At 37.7% G+C, this 19,771-nt stretch overlaps 1 protein-coding gene across 4 annotated transcripts in view; it reads right to left on the bottom strand.

Annotated features, from left to right (window-relative positions):
• Nucleotides 1-19,771, bottom strand: part of UBAP2 (ubiquitin associated protein 2) — a 145,676-nt gene that overhangs the window by 100,747 nt on the left and 25,158 nt on the right. For all 4 annotated transcript variants that reach the window (XM_062600148.1, XM_062600145.1, XM_062600147.1 and 1 more), the window contains exons 3-7: nucleotides 17,242-17,319; nucleotides 15,433-15,543; nucleotides 11,008-11,161; nucleotides 9,156-9,233; nucleotides 341-395 (exon numbers count right to left, since the gene is read on the bottom strand). In XM_062600148.1, the coding sequence (XP_062456132.1) occupies nucleotides 341-395; nucleotides 9,156-9,233; nucleotides 11,008-11,161; nucleotides 15,433-15,543; nucleotides 17,242-17,319 (476 nt within the window). The remainder of the gene's footprint in view (nucleotides 1-340; nucleotides 396-9,155; nucleotides 9,234-11,007; nucleotides 11,162-15,432; nucleotides 15,544-17,241; nucleotides 17,320-19,771) is intronic.

Genomic DNA, 19,771 nt, shown 5'->3' with positions numbered 1-19,771 from the left:
TAACCTAGAACTATAAGCACCATGGAGAACTTTGAGCCTCCTAGGCACCTGTGAAACTTAGTACCAACCTCAACCATTCTGTGATGCTGTGGCTGTTACTGGTAGATACGATGAAGTTTGACATGCGAACATTAAGTGAACTTACATTAGGGCTTGTATAGGCGTATCTATTTATAAATACAGGCTTAAGACAAATATGTACCATCATCTAACAGATCTGTGAATTTTTTTTAACCATGTTACTTTATCAAATGTACAGAGTTATTAATAGATACAATGGCAATTAATATTGCCACTGTATTTGATCCTCCCCAGAATCTGTGCTCTGCGTGTGTCTTACCCCATGCCTTGGGCTGAAAACCTCCCCGCTCCTCTCCCTCTGCCACGTCCAAAGCCTAGGAGAGAAAATACCATTTAACAGCAAGAGCAGAGAAGGACCCAATTGCTAGTCTGTCACATTAAAAATATGCTATGATTGAAGAAGAAAATTAGGATACACGTTTTCAGTAAGAGTTGAAACTTTTGGCATCGTTTCTTTATCCAGTGAAGTAGAAGCTCAAACACTAAGAAAAGGACTTAACTAAAGCCTCATCCTAAACTAAAACGTGACATTGTTGTCGTTAAATTATCAGATATTATATGAGAACTTCTCTCTGATTTCTTACTCTGGTCTACAAGGCCCTAAAATCCTAGCCTGCATGTGTGCCCTGATCTCTCAAAAAACTTCCTCTCACTCCTCGATTCTCCCAACTAAGGCAAGGGTCAATATCCCATCTGTTTCTTTCTCTCACTCAAATTCACCGTCCACCCCTACCTCCTGCATTCTTCAAGCTGCTACCACACATTCTTTGCTCTTCCCTCTCCTAGTTACTGACACAAAAATTAACTAATTCAAATTATTCAAACTTCCTTATCACTTGACAGAAACTTTAGTTCCTGTTTAAGCACATTCCTCACTGCTTCCAATATACCAGTCTCAGTTTACAAGCTTCTGGCTACAGTGGATGGCTTTATTTTCTTATGTTGTAGAGTGCCAATGAGGAACTAGAATTTTTGTATTACTTAACCATCCATGAAGCACACTTCTGCATAACTGTTTAGAAAACATTTCTTACATGTAGTATATATTTCTACACAGATGTTTTTCTTTTTCTATGTTAGCAAATTTGAGGCTATTCCAGTTTGTCATTTTTACGAGGGTTTTTTTTTTTTGTTTTGGAAAATATCATCTTGTATTACAGAACAGGAGCAGGTCAAGAGCTGCAAACAGAGAGCAAAAGTAATGATTATTTTAATGACAAAACTATGCAGTAGTTGCAAGTCAGCAAGCAACTACGATTTATCAGAACACGAATGTTATCATTCTTAATTACCAAAATATTGCTTGTCAAAATATCAGAATTACCTAGGATAGATAGCTTGAATTTGGATTAAAACCACCCCTTATTTTCAGGGGATCACCTTAACTGAATAAGAGCTGTAGCTCCAGGACATGGTAAAACCAGTTTAAGTTTCTGCTTTAATGATTTTCATTTCCCACTCCTCACCACTCATTCTTACTCTTGCCCTAGTTCACTGTCCAAGTTTAAAAAGATATTTCTGAAGGACTGAGTGTCTACTACCTATGTTTTAAGGACTTCTCAGAAGCATCACAATAGGAGGACAGCTTTACCGTCATTTAGATGAAAGAGTTTACTTATATTTCCACACAAGACACAAGACGACAACTGCTAGTTCAAAGGAAAATGTGGGACTCCACAGAGGAAGGATTCCCGTCCAGCAACGCACAGGGTTTCGGTGGGAGAAGAACATGCAAGAACTGAGGTCTGACGCGAGGCCAGGCCTGCTACATCTACAATTTTCCCCTCTTTGCTCTCCTTTTATCAAGTGGTTGCCAAGAGGATGGAAGTTAAGGAGGAGGTAACAACAGCTGCAGCTCAGACCGAGCAATTGCCACCCCTCTTCACCAAGACCAGATGTGGATGTGTGTACCTCATTCTGCCATGAACACCACAGCCTCAAACCTCACTGTACCCAACCAATTCTAACCCAGGCTCTGAGCCTTCCTAGCCCAGCCTATCTATTCCAGCCTTAGTTCTCTTCTCCTTCACCATCCGAAATTCCCATTCTGGGAGGCTACTATATGGAATAACAGGGTAGCAACACTCAGACACACAGATATAGAAGTCAGTGCACTCCAGATTACCATTCTGCTCAGTAAATAATTAAAAAGGTAGAACTGGCTAAACAAGTTTATTAGGGTACACTGCAGGAGCTATCTACATAATAAGTTTACTTCTTATAAACCACTTGGAAGTCTAGGCTTCTGATGGAGACAACATGGTACCAGTTTTAACAGTTATCAATACAGCATTAAGCACCATTTACTGATGATGTGCAGAACACAGGCCAACACTTTTTTGAGCAAAATTCAGCTACAAGACAGATTAGGAGGTGCAAACCACAGAACTGTTGAGTGGAAATACTTGAGTTAAGTACACATTAGGTATAGAAATATTAGCTGGGACAGCCAGCATGAAAGCCCATATGGGTTTCAGCAAAGGAGCTTAGTCTTCTCAGTCCCCAAAGTCTGAAAGAATAACCTTAGCATACTAAACAGAAAATGAAGTTTTAGCAAGAGAGGTGCATGTAAGATGTTCTTTCAGTGCCACTAGCCAATTTCTGTCTACCAGCATACGCAGAGTAAACTAGTAGCTAAAAGCAGCAGCAAAGACCTCTTGCAATTCAAGTGCACTTTGACTATAAAAGAAATTGGGCTGTTCATGGAGTTCCACACATGATCTTAGAAGACTATTAGCTAGCAGGGACTTGTCCACAAAAGATCACTTTGAAAGTTAATACCAAATTTACGAGAACTTGAATTTCAAGTGGATTCCCCTAACTTCATAAAGCTATGTCAAAGTTTTCTGTCAAAACTGAAGTGCAATTCATTTAATTTAATCAACAAGTGCAACAAAAAGCATCCTAATGAAGACCAAAGGGAAGTTTCAGACCAGTTACAGAAAGCACCAACTTCAAAATTAAAAAAAAGAAGCTTTTGAAGAATAAATTCAAAACGTGGGACAGCGAATACTCGGCTACTGAAAGACCAACTTAACTTGGACAGGAAATCTCATGATCATGATAAGGCTCCCGTGGGAAGGGTTATTATTCTCTTTGCTGCAACTAGGTCGCTAATTCACTCTGAAATTCTCATGCTAAGAGTGTTATTCCTCTGATGACAAAACTAAAAAATGGCCTTAAAATCTTAGAAGGTACAGCCTTACAGCTTACAAAGAAATTAAAGTTATGAAGCAACTACAAATTCCCATCCTGTATCTGCAGATTTCTAGTACTTTTTACCAGTGACTACGGTCAGCGAGCAAGTGGCACTTGACACAGAAATTCAAGAGCAGGAAAACAAATTCTAAGCATACAGTTCCCCAGTAGCTTAAACCCATTTAAACCAGAGCTACTAAAATGGAAGTCATTCTCACCTGTGACCACAAGTTCTACATTCTTCCCTGCACTGACAGTTTTGGCTCATACAACCAGTGAGTGAGCACAAAACTAACATTGAAAAATAAAATAATTAGTTTACTGCCAAATCAGCAGTTTGAACAAGTTCACTGTCTGCTAAAAGCTAGTAATCCAATCGCCCTTAAGCTAGTATAAGTCACCAGAAAGAAGATAAACCTGTTGCTCACTGCTACCATGCAGTGAAGCAGATCATTATTTCCCTAGGTTAAAAGCAACAACTTTTTATTTTTGGCTGGGTGAGTTTAAACTTAGATCAATGCTCTGATACAGTTCAAAGGCACAAGGGGACAGACAGGGCCAATTCCAGCAGTAATGCTAGCTTATGCTGCACAAAAGCATAACTTTAACACTACTCAAAAAAGAGCCACATCTATAGCTTACTCAGAAATATATCATAATGGTCAATGTTTCCAAAAAAAAAAACTTTTTTTAACTGTAGTAATTCACAAGCAGTAATCCTTCTCTCAACTTTTTTATCTGCCCACAAAAAGAGAATACGTGACTTGACAGTAGCTCATTAAACCTTCCAGTGAGACTACAGAAATGGGTTTTCCTACAATTAATCAGCATATTGAGAACAAAACCAAACAACAGAGATATCATGCAAAGAGTAAGATTAATGCCCTGCCTTTTATGATCCCTCGTAACATTCCTTCACATTCCTTTACATTTGGACCTACAAGCAACAGACTGAAATATCAAGGCAAGTATCACTTACTCATATCTGTTCCAGGAAATCAGGAGTGGGGAGCTAAGTTTAAATTTGATTCTGTTTAACATTCATGCTACTACCCCTACCCCTACCTGATACCATTATTCTGAATTATGAGCTACTTAAACATGTTTTTGTTTTCTTTAGCATTTTAGTTCTGTTCAGCTGAGTACTGTGTTTTTCTTCCTGCTCTCCAGGATCTCGCTTTCTCTCACTCAGTCAAGCAGACTCACATTAGCCATCACTTGTTCAATTTACATTTTTATTTTCTGTCATAAATGCTACAGAAGTTAACACAGCCATATCCAGGCAGGTGGTGAGACTTCTCTGTTGCCAGGAAAGTCCATCAGGAGTTCAGGACACTCATGATCACACAATAAAGTCCTAACTCTGGTACCATCCATGCATGGGAAGAACTGTTCATCTGATTCAGAATGTTCCCTCCTCCAAAACAGAAAACACTACATAAGAGTATAAGATAAATGTGTACCACAACTTCAGTGGGACCATTCCATTAACTTAATGAACTATTTTATGGAAAACACAGTTAGCTTAACTTGTAGCCCTAAATCCTTCCACTTTAACACATACACTTTATTTCAAAACTAAGATTTTCACACTGTGAAGTTTAAATAGATGAAGAGACTTTAAGGGTAAGAAAGAGGCCTACAAATAGCTGAAATGAAAAGGAAACGCAAACCAGAAAAGCAGGCAAAATCCTAGATTTGTGTTTCTAAAAATGCAGAGCCAGCTATTCTCCTAGAAGTTGAGACGACAGAGGTCTAAACTTCCACACTACCCAAATAAACACTGAAGTTGTATTTATTAACTCAGATCACTTTTGTCTTACTAGTTTTTGTAAAGCTAAAAACACTAGATCAATTTTATATACTGCATGAATTCCAATAACCATTTCCAACAGCACGCACAGAAATCTCTTTCAACACTGAAGTCATGTTTAAAAGAAAAAAAAATCTGCTAAAGTTCTGGTTTAATTCAAAGAAAAAAGATCATATAAAACATAGCGTCTTAACTAATGCAGAATCAACTACAGCAAAAACAAACAGACTTCAGGTTGTGACCTCTACAAGGTCTGTTCTACATTCACGTTTCAGAAAAACTAACATCCTTACTAGATCTTGCAAAGCAAATCCAAAATGTATTTTGTGCCAACTGTCCTAAGCTTTTAAAACAAGGAAATGTTTAGGCATGCAACTTTGGTTCCTTTTTTCCTTACTGGCTCCTTTTCTCAAAAACAGTATACTTTTTATCTAAAAAAGTTAAAAAGACTCCACAGAACACTAGTAGATTTACTGCACTAGTCAGAAATGTACAAAAACAGCAAACAGCTCTACTTCCTTACATATCCAAAAAGAGAGTTTGAAAGGCTCCTTTTCAGGTACCTGAGATCCAAAATTAAAACCTAATGTTTTTCCTTTCATTTTTGTTTCTATCATGCTAGAAAAAAAATCTCTGTCAGTATCCACGCTTTTGTCATGCACACATTGCTCTGGAAGAACGTGAAGAGAAGGAGGGTGTTTAAGAATAGAAGTAAAACTGAAATTCGTTTTCACTTTGCAAATCAGGCTAATTGCTACACACAAGCCTAACAGTTTTTATGCTGAATCAAGATCAGAAGTTCACCTACCTGCTATTCCATTATCACCTATGGCCAACTAGATGTCTAGGGAAGAGTACAGGAGCTGAAATCATAGTCCATTCCCCCCTGCACAATCTCCTGGTCTTCAACCATTTGCGGCTCAAAGACTTCCTGAGCCAGAGAGAATCAATCTACATGCTTCACAACCCTCAGTGATTTTTGGTTTTCTAGGGTGACCTTGACCAGTCTCCCCTTGGTAAATTTTCAGCATCCACAATGTCTCATTGAAAGGAGTGAGCTCCATCAGTTAACTACATGTATGAAGAACCACTTCTTCAGTTCATTTGGAACTCATAACCTACTAATTTCATTTAATATCCCCTCATTCTCATACTTGTAGGGAGGGATCCAACTGATTTCCCCACAGAACCTTCTCCACAAAAACTTTACAGATCTCTACCACACACCCACTCACAGCCTTTTCTTTTGCAGGCTGAGAAGTCCTAGCCTACTTATTCCTCATACACCATAAATGTAATATTTCCATTCCATAGCCTTTTCCAAGATGGAGTGGAAGACAGGGGGAGAACCAGACCGGCACTTAAAATTAAAGATGTGGGAACAGTACAAAAAGGCAGCATAAGAAAGATTGTGTCTGCAAATTATGTTACTTTTAGTCACCTGCAATGTTAGGTATAAACACAAATAAGGAAACACTTTTAGAGCTAAAGATTATAACAAACATCTTTCTCCATACTTCCTTCATTAGATTCCACTTGAGATGGTTATGATCCATGCAACAGTGAAGCACAAATCTAACTACTTTGATGCAATTACTGTCAATCACCACTATAGTATTTTTAATGGCTAAATTAAGCTCATTCAAGAGATTCAATTCTGAAAATGAAAGACAGTAAGGCCATCATTAAAAACAATAAAGACTCCTTTCCAAACCAAAGTTTATACCCTCTGTTTAAGCAAGCAGAGATTAAGGGCTGAGGAGAAGAGCAGTTCCAGCTGGGATGTGTCCTGAAACACATCCAGTGACACGCTTTTGCTTTCTATTAATCAGGCAATAATCCGTACCTACTTCAAACCACTGATCTCTTGCACGCCAGCAGCTACACTGTACAGTGTACAAACTGTTGTTTGTACACTGTAAACCTATTATCCCATATAGTTGCAAGGAACATCACACAGTTGTTAGCAGAAGATCTACTACATAATGAAGCAAGTGCCTGCAGCATTAAGGCGGAAATTCTTAGTATCAAGCATTCTTCCTACTAAATAGCACACTACTACCACAGTCAATTTCCATTTCTGCTATTTTCAGTGCATGTCATTTTTTTAAATTAGGTTGTTCTATAATGAAGCAGTAACATGTCAAATCATCTCCTAGAAAGCAGCCAGTAAGATTATTCCAGCCTGAGAAGGCAGCTTAAAATAGAGACAGGAGTGCATTGTTCAGGTATTAACTATCCCCTAATTTTATATCTGATGCCTAGATTCCTGAACACACACAGACGCAGCATGAAACATTTCTAAAGAAAGTTCTGCGGTGATCATCAGAAACCTATTTATTTTCAGTTGAATAATTCTATGCCTGTATTTGACTATTCTATACAACTGCAAAGTAAGACAATGAACAAATACAGCAGGAAACTTTTTTTTTATTCCTACTAATATCCAAAAAAAGAAGGTCATGTGTCCTTGTAACAGAGAAGTGAATTAAAAAGCTTCACACAATTCCCTGCAGATTTCAAGAGCTGGTATTATAAAATTAAATTAAGTATTTACTGCCACAGAACACATACACTTGTAATATAATGATCCAGGAGCTGTTCAAAGTGTTTATCATAGACAATTGAGAACATTTCATTAAGCTACTTTGTTCACATGAATGTACAGTCTAAAACATTTGGTAAGGAGATACAGAAATAGTATATACGCTAATATAGTGAACAGAAATTGGCTGAGTTTGTTCCTGTTCCTTCAGTAAGATACTTCAGTTTGAGATTGATGATTAAATGCTCTGGCTTGAGACATTTGATAGTTATGTAGAGAGCTACAGTGCTAGCAATGAAAACCGTGTATTTTTGTTCTTAAAGTTAGAAATCAAAAAGATAGACTGAACTTGAAATTAATCTCTGGAATAGACTTAAGTTACATCCAACAACTTAAAGAAAATCCTACCTTTAAATTTATAGTTTGAGTATAAAGAATTAGTTTCTAAAACAAATGTTGAAGTCTTTAAACTCCTTCTTATTTATAGTGTTAACATACCAAAATCTAGCAGGGAGTTATACCACACCCTTCCTCTGCAAAGCTACCTCTCTACACACACCATTTGGTATCTGCTGATTCACATGCACAACCAAGTCATATTCCGACAACCTCTGAAAGCTGCACATCTTTGCATTTTCCAGTCCCTAAAGAAGCAGAGCTGGAGACACTGAAGTTGCAAATGCCTGAGTACTCAGTATTCCAAAGAGAACAGAAGAGTCTTTTGAAGGCGGAAAGTTTTTTTTTCTTAAGTCAGGTGTTATTAAGTGCTTTAGCTCTGCTATGCACATTACCACTTCACTTCATTTAACAGTCCCTTCCCCTTACAATCTGTACAGTATCCAGATTACCCATTTCCCTTCCTCTCACTCTAAGAAAAACAAACCTCTTTCCACTCAACCCTCTGAATCCAAACTAAGTATCCCCTGATTCCACAACAAACCCATAAGCAATATCTTTTCTATCTCTTCTGTAGGATAAAATCTGAATTATACCTATGCCTTTCTGTATTATTCTCCTTCCACAGCTCTCCTTATCAGCTCTTCCACACCATTTCCTCTCTCTCACAAAAAGCCTCTAAGGTGACCAACACTCTTTATAGAGTACTGAAAAAAGGCTGTAATCCTGCCAATGACATCCACTCAAAAGAAATGACACAAGTACACATCAAATCCCTCCCTAAGAAGTCTACAGGTCTTGTACTCCCCTGCTGTCAGGGTGCATCCTGAGGTGCACTCTCAAAGCAAGCTGGCAGTATTCAACCTGGGAAAGCATCTCTCCAAAGCCAACCTACCACACACGAAATTACCGTAAAAGTGATTTGTGTCTATTTTTTTAAGACACCCTGATACCAAATACTGAAAAAGAGAGTGGGGTGGAGAAACCTAAATTAAAGACAACTGATGCTTATCAAATCAAAGAACAGCTAACAAATGCTGTAAAAACAGACTTTAAAGATGATGGAGTTCCATTTCAGGAAATCAAAACAGTGTTAGTCCCACATCAATGCCACCATCTCACCTCTCCCACGGCCACGTTTCCCGCGGTCTGAAGGCCTGTCCCCTTGATTGTTGTCCACTCCATTCTCTTCAGCTCTAACTGTGGAGAGAGGATAGCTTAAAAGAGACTTTAGTGACTCACACATGAGACAATATAACCAACTGCTTAACTTGAACCCCAAAAGAAAAAGCAAGATTTTCAAAAGTAGGATAATGGTCAACACCCTCCTTCCTTGGGGGTCTGGCTACAAGCAACTACATTTACTCTGCACTAAGCAAAGTAGAAAGCAAAGTATCTCACAGGAGAAAAGTGTCCTTCAGCACACATACTGGTGGTTTTTGGAAAAAAAATGTTATGGTTTGCACTACATTGTCAATCAACCAAGGCCTCATCTCTCTGAAAAAGCAGGAACTAAAGCTGGCCTCACTGCTTTATACATGATCATGTGCTGGTTGGTAACAGAGAAAGAATAAGAGAAACAGATACAGAAACTCTTCTCCTGACTACCCATACCACATCCCTATACAGCTAGGGTAACTTAAAAAAAAGTCTCCTCTCTAATTAAATTTGAGAGGAAAGGAAGATAACTAGAAGGTGAGGTGTTAGAAAAGTACTGCAACTTATATTCTGTGGAAAACTCCAAGGCAAGTGCTCTGAGAAAGATGGCTGACTCCTTGATGGAAAATAATGACTGACCACCTATAACACTGTTAAAAATTTTGCACTGCACAGCTTGTCCTAATTGTAGCAACAAAACCATGAATACATGCACATAAAGGTGGGAAAAGAATATCTCAAGATTTAGTAACCATTTGAAAGTTTTTAATTCCAGTTTAAGAAAACAGTCAAGCAGCATTTGGCTCTTGCAGAAGTCATCATTGTCCCCGCCCCAGCTTTGATTTTGATGCATCCGATTTCTATTTGTTTCAAAAGCAGCTGCAATTTTCATTAATATTTCTCCCATTACTCTATTGTATGTTACTCTATTCTACAAAGATACATGATGTCTTCATTGTCACAAAATTTGAAGCTCCTTCAACAATAAATTAGAGATGTTGGCTAATACTGTAAACCGTTTTCCTGCTTTTACGGAAAAGTTCCATTTTTTTTTCTCTTTTTTCATTTTCATTTCTCTGCTCACATATTGGTGTTTTAGAAGTTCCTCATGGGCAATATATATACCTTAGATATTACTGATAAAACAACTTATATAAAAAGGAAATATATATCCAATGGCGATCTAACATGATGCTACCTAACTCGGAAAACATCAGTCCTCTTTTGGACAATGTATTATTGCACCTGTATGAACTGCAGCAAATTTTTAAATGTTTCAATTCACAAAGAACTTTCTCTGTTGTTGCAGAAACTCACCTTTGGCTGGCTTATGTGAGTAATATATGCTAGAGATTAATAATGATCCCAGTCTTTTCATTCCCCTTATGAGAAGATGAGAACATCTTCAGGTTCTCCCACTCATAAAAGGAGATGGAGTCAAAGCTGGATAATTTTTTCATTAAAAGAAACAAAAAAGTGTATCAGCTGTGCAGTGACATATTTGCTCTCAAGCAGTCTTACAAAGACTCAGTTCTAAAACTTATACAAAAGAACAGCAATTTGCACAAGATCAATTAATCAAAAAGGACAGAAGTTGAATTCAAACTGAGTTTGTCTCTGAAAAATATATACACATAGCACCCCCAAAACAAGTTACGTAGATAGATCAAGCATACCTGTCACACAAGCAACAAGTTATAATAACTTCAGCATTGAGCTATAGCTCTGATGGACTTTATTAAGTGTTCCCTCAACTCAACCAGTTTTAGCTGCAAGAAAAGTGTCTGAACCTTTAAAAATTAACCCCTATACGTACACTCTCGGCCACGGCTGCCTCCTCTTCCCCGTCTGTTGGAACTTCCCCGTCCACGACTCACTTCTCTGTCCCCTCGTTTTTCTCTGTTCTCTTTGTTTTCTGAACTTTCCTTTCCAAGGCTTTTCTTCTTTCCCCCTACAGTCTCCCAAGAAGTCTATTTGGGTAGAATAGAATTAAATACAGAAGTCAAAAACAAAGAGACAGCTCAGCTCTCTCTATACACTCCCCCCTCACACCCCTCCAGTTCATGGAAAAAAAGCAGGTATTTGTGTAATGTTACACATGTAATACCTAACAGAAACTACACTGGTACAAACAGAAAAAAGGCAAGCTGTATTTTTTGGTAGAGATGAGAAAGAAACAAGTTTTGGAAACCTAATTTTCTCATGCAAAGTGAGGAACCCCACATACCTCTGGCTATAATGGACTTAAATTAGTCCAGCCTAGGCAGACCACACTGTGAGAAATCCGCAAAATAAGCAACAGTCCTCAACCACCTATATAAAGCTAATGAGGGAGCATGCACAGAACAACCTTTTTCTCTAAAAGGGAATTTAAAAAAATGCTTATAAGCATCACTGAACAGGAGACTGATGAGAATATCTGGGGAAGAAAGGGAACCCGCCCCTCCCCAACACACACAAAAAAACAGATTACGCTGATCTAGTAGAATCCAAGCACTGACAGTCAGAAAGCCAGAATGGCACAGTAAGAACTTCAAGAACTAAGATTGTGATAAACTAGACCACCTATTATAAAACTTATGGTTCATCATCCACAGCAAAACTTAGGAAATGCTACATCAGACCTCAGCTTTAACATTAAACTTATCATTAAAATGAATTCAGGGAACCCATCAGCCCCACTGGAACATCTATAGGAGCTGAAAACAAATAACTAAAATACATGCTAAGAATAGGATGGCAACTGGTAATTGTATGGACAGTCTATTAAGCCATAGCTGCAAAGCAAAGAAGGAAAAATCTATTATTTTCAAACCACTAATATGGCAGACACATTTATGCAAATACCAAGAGTCCCCACCTCAAGGAGCTTAAGAGTGTAGGTAAGATGGTAGGGCGGGAAATTTGCATATGTAAATAAGGTGCCATCAAATGTGAAGCACTTGATAAAGCCATGACCTCAAGACACGCAGCTACATCAAAGAATCAGTCTGGCTATCAGTAATTTTAGGTCCCGCCCTGCCTCCTCTCAATTCAGACAACAGTAACTGGAAGCCTTCACAAGCTAAGCAAAGACTAGCTAATCCAAGCTGCCTGTAACTTTAAAAAACTATTGTTACTAGCTTTCTCAATAACATAACAGTTGACAAGTATAAATTCAATGTTTCTGCAACTCTTTTCAGAGAACATATACTAAGAAAATCACTAGTCTCATTATCTGAAGTAGTGGAAGTAAGAAAGAAGGCTGAAATCAGTTTTCAATTTCATCTCCAGTATGACTACACTACCATGGGACAACTTCAGTGAAGCAAAGACAGAGTACGTAAAAAAAATACAAAACTACTAGTCTGAGCAATATCACATTATTTGTGTGACAAAAAACTCAGTTTCTTCCAGTATATGGCAACTATCATATCACTTCACCTGCCATAGCCTGGGTAACTATATTACAAAGAAAAACGCTGCAGGAGTTTTAAAGATACGTCAAAGGAGAACAAACCTCAATGCACTGACAACAAAAGGGTCAAATCTAGATAATTCAGAACGTACTACCACTTCACTGGTGAGTATGGTGCCATAATGAAAAGAAGCTGAATAACAACAAAGTCACAGAGCATTTTAGAGATCTTCAATCATTTTAAGGAGTCCCTGAAATTGGAAGCTCTTGCAAAGCTTAGAAGAAAACAGACTCTCCTTAGTAAGGTTTTACATGACTTGATGGGAAAAGTTGCTTCCCAATTCACCTATTGAGAAGTATTAATAAACAGAGGACCTTGGAAGCATCAGATCTATGTTTTCCCGTAAATAAGAACTTCTTCAGATAATTGCTAGAGTTTGAGGATCTGTAAAGTCATTTACTGCTATTTATATACAGAAAATCTAACGTAATTTTGGAAAAGGCCTTGAAAAGTCTCATTTTCTTAGGAGTGTGCTTTAAGGTAGAGGATGATGCTATCTATGGGCATAGGAATCCATCCTATAGATAGTTCATAGATTATCAAAGCTGCCTTTTCTTTTTTTAAGAAGCTAAATGATTTCAGCTAAGCGTGCCTGAGGCAACCCCAAGTTAGAGCTGCAGGCTTGATCCTTGAAAAAATGTAACAGCAGCCTTCTTGTTGGTCTTATCTTAAATAGAAAAATGGACTATCTGAAAAATCCTCTATTTATTCTAGCTTCAAAAGCTTTAGCCAGTAAAATAAGGTCAGGCTTAAAACAGCTCTTATGCTTGCAGAAGTTAAACAAATTAAAGAAAAAAACAAACAAAAAAAATCCCCCAAAAGTCTTCTGCAAAGAAGCACGTCCTTCTCCACAAGCCCCTTGTATCCAAGGCCAGACTGTCACATCCACTGCAAGTTGAAAGTCTTAAAAACTAACAGTCGTACAGAACAAAGTCTTATAGCTCACAACAACTTAAAAAAGACAAAACTTGCAGAGTGCAAAAGAAATTACAAGTAGACATTCTATCACTCCTTGTTCTTCTAATTCCTCAAATTTGGTAGATAAATCCTCCAAATGAGGTAAACTAAAAAAAGGGGGGGGGGGGAAAGGTTTAGTGCATCAAAATGAAACTAGTAGAAGAGATGTCAATTTGCATACAGAACAAGTAGTATCACCACTACCAAGCTTACACCAAATCCATGGTAAAACTGTTTTGGAGTATAATGGCCTTACAGCAAACCCTTCAAGTTCAGAGGCCCACAGATCTCCATAAAGAATACATTTATTCACCTTCTTATGAGGACCCTTCTAATTCATACTCTTTCTTCCTTCCTCATTGAGGCTTTTAAGTTCTCTGCAGCCATTTCTGAGGTGCATTTTCTATTTGAGGAGCAACGGCTTCTGAGGGACTTGTCAAAATAGCCGAACGCTGAATATGCTGCTTCTAATTGATAACCGAGCTCAAAACGTTTCTTCCATGTCATAATCACTTATATGAATTTGATAAACTGAAACAGCATTTAATATTCTTTTTCAACCAGAAAATTATTTTCAACCAGAAGGTGACAAATACAAAAGTATGAGAAAATACAAAAATAGATAGCAAGTTACCAAGACAGGTGAGATGCTCTCTCTTCTACTTCCAACTTACCCACTTGGCAGCATATACGTCTATGCTTTATATCATCTCAATTTTAGAACAGGGGGCAGAAAAGGGAGTCCCCTCAAAAAGAAAGGCATGTCTTCTAGACATTTCCTGAGGAAAGGGGGTATTTTCCTCATTAAACATGAAAAACACGACAATGGTCATCATTAAAAAAAAAGGGGGGAAAGAAGGCGGAAAAAGGAAAAGGGAGAAGGAAAAAGGAAAAGGGAGAAGGAAAAAGGAAAAGGGAGAAGGAAAAAGGAAAAGGGAGAAGGAAAAAGGAAAAGGGAGAAGGAAAAAGGAAAAGGGAGAAGGAAAAAGGAAAAGGGGAAAAAGAAGAGAGAAAGGAGGGAGGGGAGGGAGGGAGGGGAGAAAAAGGAAGTCTAAGCTTTTTCCCTAATTTAAGTGAGACGGAATTTAGTTTGCTTCCTCTAGTATACTGTGAAAATCCCTCTAGTTAAAACTTCAGACACAGAAAGACATATGCCTGATACTTCCTGGGATTATAAATAAATAAATAAAGTTGTTCTATGCCAAGTTATATGCAATGATCTTTGCCGCTACACACACCGCTTAAAGAGTTTTCTTTCTACCATTCAATAAAGCCATGATAATACACAAGTTCAATGAAAGGAGCAACTATTTGCCGTATAGGCTTCTGCCTAAAAGAAATTAGTTTTTAATGTAACTTGCAATGTGGAGACCTCTTTCTACTTCAATACCTGCAATGCATACCTACAGAAATAAATTATATAACTTAAAGTATCTGTTTCCCCTTCTAGGTTTATAAAAATTGACCTTTGTTTCCAATGTACAGTATCACTTATACTGGAGCATCTCCACAACCGTGAAACATAAAATAGGACAGTATCGGACAGAGGATTCAGTTCATGACAGTATTAAAATTGTTGCACATAAACAGAAGTCGGAAAACTCTGCAGGATAACCGCAGACATCCACCACATTTTCAAAGTTTGGGCTATTCTAAAGCATGCACATGACAGAAAAACTGCCCTGGTCTCCACTTCCTTCAGAGGAATTTGAAAGGAGACAGAAATTGAAAGCTCCCAAAATACACACATGACTTTCCCAAACATTTCTTCAAAGTATAAAGTAGCAACAAACAAACAGTAGTTTAAGATAAAAGTAAATCCTTACTGTGTCCGAACTTCCTTCCAGCAGTATGTTGATTGCTCTGTTCACGTCCCCATTACAGTCATGTAGTGCCACTATGCACTCATCCTGGTTTTTCCCCGTCACTTCCATAAGCTGGCAGTAAAAGTCAAATATGTTAAGATATCCAAATTATCATCATAAGAAATTAAGAATAAGCACCACCACAGGTTCTGAGAAAGTACACAGATACTGTGTCAATGAAAACTAAAATCCTAAGTAAAGGTATCCGCATTTTACAAATATACTTGGGATTCAAACAAGAAACAGGCTGAAAAAAAATTCAAAAGGTAATCAAGGAAGTACTACTTTTTTTTTTTTTAAGGCTTTATGTTTGCAGTAAATGCTGCCACCACTCAGACTGCTGTATATGAGTGGAAAAATGCAAAAGAACAGCCTTGCTCTAGTACTGTCCTCTCTCCCTCCTTGCCAAACATCACTCTCTCTATTCTATTGTGTGAGAACAGCTATAAGGTAAACAACAGCAGAGAATTGATCCATCTGGAAAAGAACCTAGACTGAGGAAAAAAAAAAAAAGAAAAAAAAAAGGTTATTTTTCAGCCCGATCAACTCCCTCAATCTAATTCAGCAAAAGGCCACACAACTGGGCTTAAGTAATGGCTGCTCACAGAGACCTGGTACTGAATTAAGCTTCATGGACCTAGGATGCACTTCCTGTGGAGTGTAAGATGGATATAATTATAGTCTCTGCTGTGGCAAATCTAACAACATCCAGAGGAAAATCATATGAGCTAGAAATATACACACACAGGCAAAATGTTGGAGATTTCCTTTGCAGAATTTTTAAGTTTTATCCTTCTTCCCAGCAGCAGAGCCACAAGCACTACTGATAAGGGTTACAGGCTTCAGGAAGAAATACTGAACCTCACCTCTGGCAAAATTGCGATAGCAACAGAATTTTATAAACAAGAATAACAAAAAGCAGTTAACAACTCCTCAGATAAGGTTTCACAAAGGAAGAAAAAAAGAAATCAAGACATCTGTCCCTCTGCTGCATTAATGTATTCACACTAACTCCTGTGTCCTTCTAGGTGCATTGCTAGGTTCTACAAGAGCTGTGATGTGTTCGGTAGTCTTCTGGGATAAAATCACCAACATACACAGTAGAACAAGGAATAGAACTCTCTATACTGCTGGAGTTAATGATCTCTAATATAACTGTTAATAGAAGCTTGAATATCTACACCCAATATTCCGCATGATATAGGAAATGGTTTGAGAAGATTTCATTTTTGCAGTTTAATTCTATCATTTTAATCCACAGTATTAAAGATCTGGGAGCTCAGATTTTTTTTTTTTTTTAATAAAAACTTAATTCACCTTTAAGCTATCATTACACTTCCATTTTTCCTGAAAAGCAGCCAAGATACTAGCAAATTCAGTTTATACAGGTGACAAATTTTTTTCTCTTGGGCACTGCCATGCAAATGCTTGGCACTGCCAAGCTGAATGCAGTCTGTATTTTGAAGATCTTTAACTAGCAGGACCTTACTAGAGAGATAGTCTGTAAGAGACACCAGCACAAATAAGTATTGGTTCCATGGCTTGTCTACAAAGGAAAGTCCACCAGCATAACTATACAGCCAGAGCTATACTACTGCAGTTTCTTATAAACAGGCTTTTGTTGTGCAATAGGAGCACTTTTTTGTAGTTAAACTTACATCATTCTGAAAATGGTTTAATCTAAATCAGAAACAGCCACTCCAGCTCCGTAAACTAACTTATGAGCACCTTATTGCAGAGCATAAAAACTTTGTACCATAAGAAACATACTTGTTTCACTTTATCTTCAAAGTCTGCATCATTCTTATCATAGATCATCTGAGCAAGGCGAATCTGTTCTGCTGTTGCCTAAAAAATAAAAACAACCAAAAATTTCACAAAAGTTAACAGTATATTTTTTAAAATACCTCTTAGCATCGCTATCTATCTTTTTTCCTCTTGGTTGTCAAAAAGAATATAGGGAACATACACAGAGGAAAGAGATTAACATCTCTTGCCCTACACCCATCTTTACAGTCAACAGGTTTGCTGGGACAGAAGCAGCTTCAGCACACTGTAATGTGTTCAGAGCACAATTAAGGTCACTACTTGAAGACTTAATCACTTAAAACAAAACTTACTACAGAAGCCTATGCTTTGATATTATTAGTTCTATTTTTAATTAATATCTATTAACCCAGAGTTAGCGCTTCATCACGAGAAACAGGCAATAGTGTTTTAAAATGAACTGCATCTTTGGTGATTCCTGCCTGTATCCCCTTCATGACTCCAGTGTCATGACTCTGTAGATTTATGAACTTAATAGGAGGCTGGGTTGTGCCTCAAGATTTTTTCCTGTGAACAGCCGCACTTATCTTCTCAATAAGCAAATACCAGTCTCACCAGTCTCTGAAAATTGCTAAAGGATCTTACTATTGATGGAACATTTGGTGTCTCTGTAACAAAGCCACGTTAACAGCTTCTCCAAAAGTTGTCAGACTAAAATGGATGGCTGCAGTAGAGAGCCATAAATCAGAATACACTATGGCTGCCCCAAAGAAAAAGCAACCTAAGAACACTAATGTATCACATAAACCCAGATCTCATAGTGAGATAGTTGTGGTCTTCATGAATGGCATTCCCAGGAATATATGATAGATAACCAGGCTACACGATCCTGGATTTAATTTGATGTCTGCTTAAACAGAAAAACTCTCATCTCTATCTAGAGAAGAAGGTTAATACTGAAGAGATGACTAGGATCCCAGATGTAGATTGATGCATTGAGAAATGTTTCTTCGTGACGGAAGTATCACAACATCCACTGAAATTCTAGACTAAAAGGATTCATCCTGGGCTTTCGAAGTCTCACTTTAGAGCACACGAACACAAAATTCAGTGCCTCAAGAGCCCAAGTAACCAATCCCTTAAGTCGCTCTGCTTTTGGAGTTTACCACACCAAGGAGGTGTGGTAGGTCATTAAGCATAAATGCCGAGAAGAGTCTAAAAATTACTCCAGCTTATACCATCAGCTGCTTACTTGCTGAGAAGTTACTGCAGCTGTCCCAGTTCCTTGAGGGAAGTGACATTCGTCATGCTGAGAGGCGACGTTCCAAGACAATTACTGTGTTTGTAACAGAGCTAAGCACTTTGTACTGCTTCACATTTTCAAAGTGTCACGCTGACAGCTTCATACGTCAGCCGGTAACACAAACGAGACACTACTCTGGAATTCCCCACTCCAGGTCTTGTGCTACCCACAGCACTGCATCTACACTACAGCACCCCGTTCTGTGCTCTGGGCAAAGAACCCCTTTCTCAGTGTCTGTTAAAAGGTCAGTAGAGAACAAGAAGAAAAGGTCTATCATTTTCCAGAATTAAATCGTATTATATTCTCTTGTTCAAACTTCAGTCTCCCCAGGCCCATGCAATTGCTAAGCTGGTAAACAGATTTCCATTAAAGGTATCCAGCATAGAAAAATTTGGACAAGAATGTAATTTCTATACAGACATGATGGCATATTTGACCAGAAATAGGAAGCCATTAAGATTCATCTTTTTATTAACCCAGTATTTTTAAATAATTCCATATTTAAAAGATAAAACATTCAAATTTTATAACAATACATAAAGTGTGCAACATTATCTTCAGCTTTCTTGTGTAAAGAGAGACATTGCAAACAGAAATAGGTTCAGCATCATTAGTACTTATGCTAGTGCATTACACCCAGCTGGAATTGAAGATTCAAAGGAGAAAAAAAAAAGCCAAAATGTTTTCATTATAAAAACACACACACACACACACACACACATCAAATCATTGTCCAAGAAGTATTTTTCCAATGACTAGTTCTCTTTTATTTTTAAGGTATCAGCTTAACAACTAACATTGTATTATCCTAGACAACACTGTGATCAATTTTTAATTATGACTAAGAAAACATTATCTTACAACAGCTAAAACACTATTCACATCTTGCAAGGAATACAATCTTTGCAGTGTAACAAAGTGAAGAGAATTTTAATTAACTTACAACTATCAGAAAACAAAAGTGAGCAAAACATAAAATTAAGTGACAATGATAGGTCCAGAATAAATACATTTATTATTCAAAAGTAATGGAGCAAATGTGCAACATCATTTCTTAAATAACTGAAATTATGATCTATCTGATATTTTAACACTGAAATCTCCACTTGGAAAAGCCACATCCTTCCAGATTCATAAAGAATAATCAATGGCAACCAAACAGTAAAACCCCACATATTGCTGCTGATAAAGCTGGTCTAAGCAGAAACGTCTATCAGATATCTAAAGAAT

This window comes from Rhea pennata, chromosome Z (assembly GCF_028389875.1).
Source record: "Rhea pennata isolate bPtePen1 chromosome Z, bPtePen1.pri, whole genome shotgun sequence".
NCBI lineage: Eukaryota > Metazoa > Chordata > Aves > Rheiformes > Rheidae > Rhea > Rhea pennata.
Note: the sequence above shows the minus strand (reverse complement) of the source record. Positions and strands in the feature narration are given on the sequence as shown.